The 2500-nt window shown below is 38.9% G+C and overlaps 1 protein-coding gene across 1 annotated transcript in view; it reads right to left on the reverse strand.

Annotated features, from left to right (window-relative positions):
- The window catches only part of LOC113819334 (broad-complex core protein isoforms 1/2/3/4/5), a gene marked incomplete in the record, with an annotated part of 185627 nt that extends 183981 nt beyond the window's left edge, over window positions 1–1646 (reverse strand). Inside the window, 3 exon segments of the mRNA XM_070145524.1 lie at window positions 352–531; window positions 645–858; window positions 1492–1646. Coding sequence (XP_070001625.1) covers window positions 352–531; window positions 645–830 — 366 coding nt within the window.
- Between the last annotated feature and the right edge of the window lie 854 nt (window positions 1647–2500).

Here is a 2500-nt window from a genome sequence, read left to right on the forward strand (position 1 = left end):
TTGTTGCAATCCATACTATAATAGATCTTTGCCCATTAACCAAATAGAAATTATACATAATTAACCACCACTTCTGTATTTTTTATCAACAGACATCATAAATAGCTGTCAACACTTTCTCAGTTTGACTAATATGAACATTCCTCATACAAATTCTAAAAATTATGAGTCTGATTCATATATAATGGTATTTTGTAATGCACAAAATTACAGTTGGTTGTTAAAGGCTTGACCATTGTAAATACCAAATCCACAACCCGTGCCAATGCAAGTTAATAACCAAGAAATCTTAAGTCAGTATAAAAAGTAAATGATAAAATTAAAAACAAAAATATAAAAATCAAAACTTACTCTCTTCTTTTCATCTTCCGCCAGTCCTCTGACTTTAAGCGCCTCTGCTGTCTTTAGAAATGTGGCCAACTCATTGTGTGAAACATTGACTTCCCCATGGTACATGAAGTCCAGGATGGAAGTCAAGTTGGCGAAAGTTACATCCTTAAGAAACACTATGGGATGCTGGCAGGGGTTACCCTATTGGGATAGGATACAATCAAGTGTTAAAGGATAGTCAAATGTGATGGATGACTGACATATATGAAGCTTTACAAAACTGAACACACAAGTGAAAGAACTAACATACTTACTTTTAGCAAACTTCTGAAGTATGGACTACAGGCACTAAGGACCATTTTGTGTGCTTTTATCTGCCTGCCTTCACAGGCAAGTGTGATGTCGACGAAGTCCTCGTCATCTCTCAAGGACTCGAATGCTGAGGTAATATTAGTGTGAAAATTGTTCCATCGGAGGCAAAACTGCTGATCTGCCCCCATCCTCGCCCCCCTCCACCTTGTATACTATCTGAAACACGAAATAAATGAACATGAAATTAAAAAACAGCTGTCTATTTTCATTACCGAATATATATTTTCACCCTTTACCCACATATGATTTTCACTTAAAATCTTCATTCACTTATAATTTAAGCTTGTCCATGTCAAAAAATACAAGACGAGTATGCACGCTAGAGACCTTGATTTAATAAACTAAGTCATTTATAAAAGTTTCTCTACTGCAAGGAACTAAATCCATTGAAAATCATGCAACTAACAAACAAGTGTTAATTCACTGTAACTGCTTCTTATTGAACCAAAACTGGCATTATATTACCCTGGCATATTCAATTACTTTAATGAAATGACAAACTTCCACAAGCTCACTTTAAATTTAGGTAATTATATTATGTGGATATACACTTTCACAAAGCTTCATGTTACAGCTAGTCAACTACTTCAACACTGTCACAAACTACTGTCTATTACATCTCAAGAATCCTAAAGCACATCTGATATCTAATCAAATTCTTAAAACCACTGCCACTGCACATGCACACACTGCCTTTTCAAATCTTTCCAACCACATCACAAATTTCATCCAAGTCCACTTCTTCAAAATCCTCTTAAAACAGAATAATTCAATTCCCAAAATATCTACCATGAAGTTTCTCTCATGTGATCTAAACACATGTAAGTCCAGGTAGGGTTGCTGTAGAAACACTGTTCATCTTGCAAGACAGGCAGAGTCCTGGCATCCACCACCAAGCTCCTAACTCACCAACCCTCACAAGCAAACTGATCACTTTGCACTGTCATGGCTGCAACTTATAGGCAACACCAATTATCCAAAAATTGCCCAAATATTTTTTTTTCTCAGATTTTCTGGTCATTTTCACACAATCACTCAACTCTCGCTTGTACTGGCTCCTTATTCCTTTTATCCAACCACTAATTGCTTCTTTTCATCAACTTCCAAACTTTGTGAAAGATAGACCTACCCCACGACTACCCACCCACCCCCCACTAGACACCGTCTCCAGGCGCCGTATCTCAGCATTAATAACTTGCAAACGTCACAAAAAAAACATCTCACAGTCGCAGAAAAGTTAGGCAGAAAAGGCGAGCGAGGCACTTCTCATGAAAAAACTTACTCAATCTTGCATACATCAACTGCAAATCCCACCACTGTTCAACTTTGGCGGACGATCACATCCATTAAACTCATCTCACGGCGTCGCTCCTTTGTACAAGTTTTCTGCGTCCGCTCATGGATTTCTTTCAAAATCCCTCTCTATCCATCACTGACAATCACCAAAGCACTCACCAAAACTATTGAAACATGTCACCAACTTAATCTTACACACAAGTTCCCAAACTGCAAAGTCCGCGCAAGAAAATCACTCCTTTTTAATGTTAAAACGCGAATTTAAAACGAGAAAAAAGACATCCCCCTTATCCGGGTCCAGTCAACGCAGCGTCGCCACGAGTTTATGAACAAAGGCCATAATTCTCGCCTCTCGCATCTCGTTTTGCTCAGAATCAAAACAACTTCCCAATTTATTGCTCGCGCGCTCTCTCTCTCTCTTACGCCGCCCCCCGACTCGCTTCCCGCCGCCGCGATAGGAAATGAGTGTTTACGGTTCTTGCTAGCAAGGAGAGAGAGGGAA

The sequence above is a fragment of the Penaeus vannamei genome, chromosome 34 (genome assembly GCF_042767895.1).
Source record: "Penaeus vannamei isolate JL-2024 chromosome 34, ASM4276789v1, whole genome shotgun sequence".
NCBI classification, from domain to species: domain Eukaryota; kingdom Metazoa; phylum Arthropoda; class Malacostraca; order Decapoda; family Penaeidae; genus Penaeus; species Penaeus vannamei.